The sequence below is a fragment of the Alligator sinensis genome, unplaced genomic scaffold (assembly GCF_000455745.1).
Source record: "Alligator sinensis unplaced genomic scaffold, ASM45574v1 scaffold658_1, whole genome shotgun sequence".
In the NCBI taxonomy this organism is placed as follows: domain Eukaryota; kingdom Metazoa; phylum Chordata; order Crocodylia; family Alligatoridae; genus Alligator; species Alligator sinensis.
In genome coordinates this window covers 1,772,292-1,773,550 of record NW_005842109.1, presented here as the reverse complement: position 1 = coordinate 1,773,550, position 1,259 = coordinate 1,772,292, and the positions used below count along the sequence as shown (strand labels likewise).

General features: G+C 51.4%; 1 protein-coding gene across 1 annotated transcript in view; it reads right to left on the bottom strand.

Moving 5' to 3' along the window:
* PNRC1 (proline rich nuclear receptor coactivator 1) overlaps nucleotides 1-942 on the bottom strand; it is a 5,021-nt gene extending 4,079 nt beyond the window's left edge. Inside the window, exon 1 of the mRNA XM_014520350.2 lies at nucleotides 860-942. Coding sequence (XP_014375836.1) covers nucleotides 860-942 — 83 coding nt within the window. The remainder of the gene's footprint in view (nucleotides 1-859) is intronic.
* Between the last annotated feature and the right edge of the window lie 317 nt (nucleotides 943-1,259).

Here is a 1,259-nt window from a genome sequence, read left to right as displayed (position 1 = left end):
GCCTGGCTTGCCCGGCTCGACGCGCTCTGCAAGTATCCGCCGCCGCCCCTCGGTGCCGGACCTGGCCTCGGCTCCTGCTTTTTACCCCCGCGCAGCCGGTCTAATAAATTGCTGGTGTTTTGAAGCGGGCTGTGGCGGTGCTCCCGTTCGTCCCCCCACCGACTAGGAAGCCGGGCTGCGCCGGGGAAAACCTTCCTGCCTCCGAGCCTGGGGGCTCTTCTCTGCTCTCCCCACAAGCTGCTGCCGCCTCTTTTTCCAGTGCTAGACACCTTAGATTAACCGGGGAGTTCAGTGTTTGCTGGGGTGTCATTCAGCTTGGCCACTGCACTCTTCCCTGGTGGCCTTCTCTGGGCAAGCGCCCTCCAGTCACTCTCTCGCCTCGCTCTTGGCAGTAGTATGGCCATCGTGACCTGTGTGGGACTTTCCATGGGGAGCTTGGCAGCGTGGGTTGCTCTTGCCGCACTTCTCACCGAGTTCTGCCTGCCGAGCTTGTAGTGGGAGCTAAAGTCTCTTTCTCTTCCTAACACACCTGCTTTCAGTGGCCAAGAAGGCGGCTTTGCGGCACCTTACGGCTGAGCAAATGCAGCCCTGTGTTTCTTGCAGCAGGTGCGTTAGGCCAAGCCAGCACAACAAGTGTTGGAGAATGATCCTCCTTGCGTTCTTGGGGCAGGTGTGCCTTCCAGCAGGATGGAAGGCTACATTAGAAACTAAGTTAGACGTTAGGAGGTAAAGATTAGAAACGAAACGGTTTTCCGAGTGTTAGTTATACTTCACTGTTGTTCAGGAAAAGCTAACACAAGACATGGATGTAAGGATGTGGGATTTTTTTCTAATTACTGGAGTACAATAGCAGCAGTACCTGTGTAGCTCTAGCAGGAGTATGAACGTACACTGAATAACGTTTGTGGTTTTTACCACAGTGTGGTCTGTAACTGCTCGCATCGGGTCAAGACAGGCCAGAAGTACAATAGCGGCAGGGAGATCCAAGTGTTTCTATAGCTGTAGTAGGAGATAATGATAAATTCATGAAGAGCATCTGCAAGCAAAAGGGCTGAATTCTGAGGATGGTAAAAAAATAAGCTGTCCTATCCTCTTTCTGCTACACTAACAGGTCCCATTTCTGGTGCTTTTGGGTGGTTAATACACTACCTCCTGATATGTAGAAAAGCGGCTCAGACCTAAAGTTCCCCATATGATTTCTAGACTGTTTAGCTTTTGCTTTCTCAAACATGAAACGAAGCCCTTTAAGAAACCAGAAT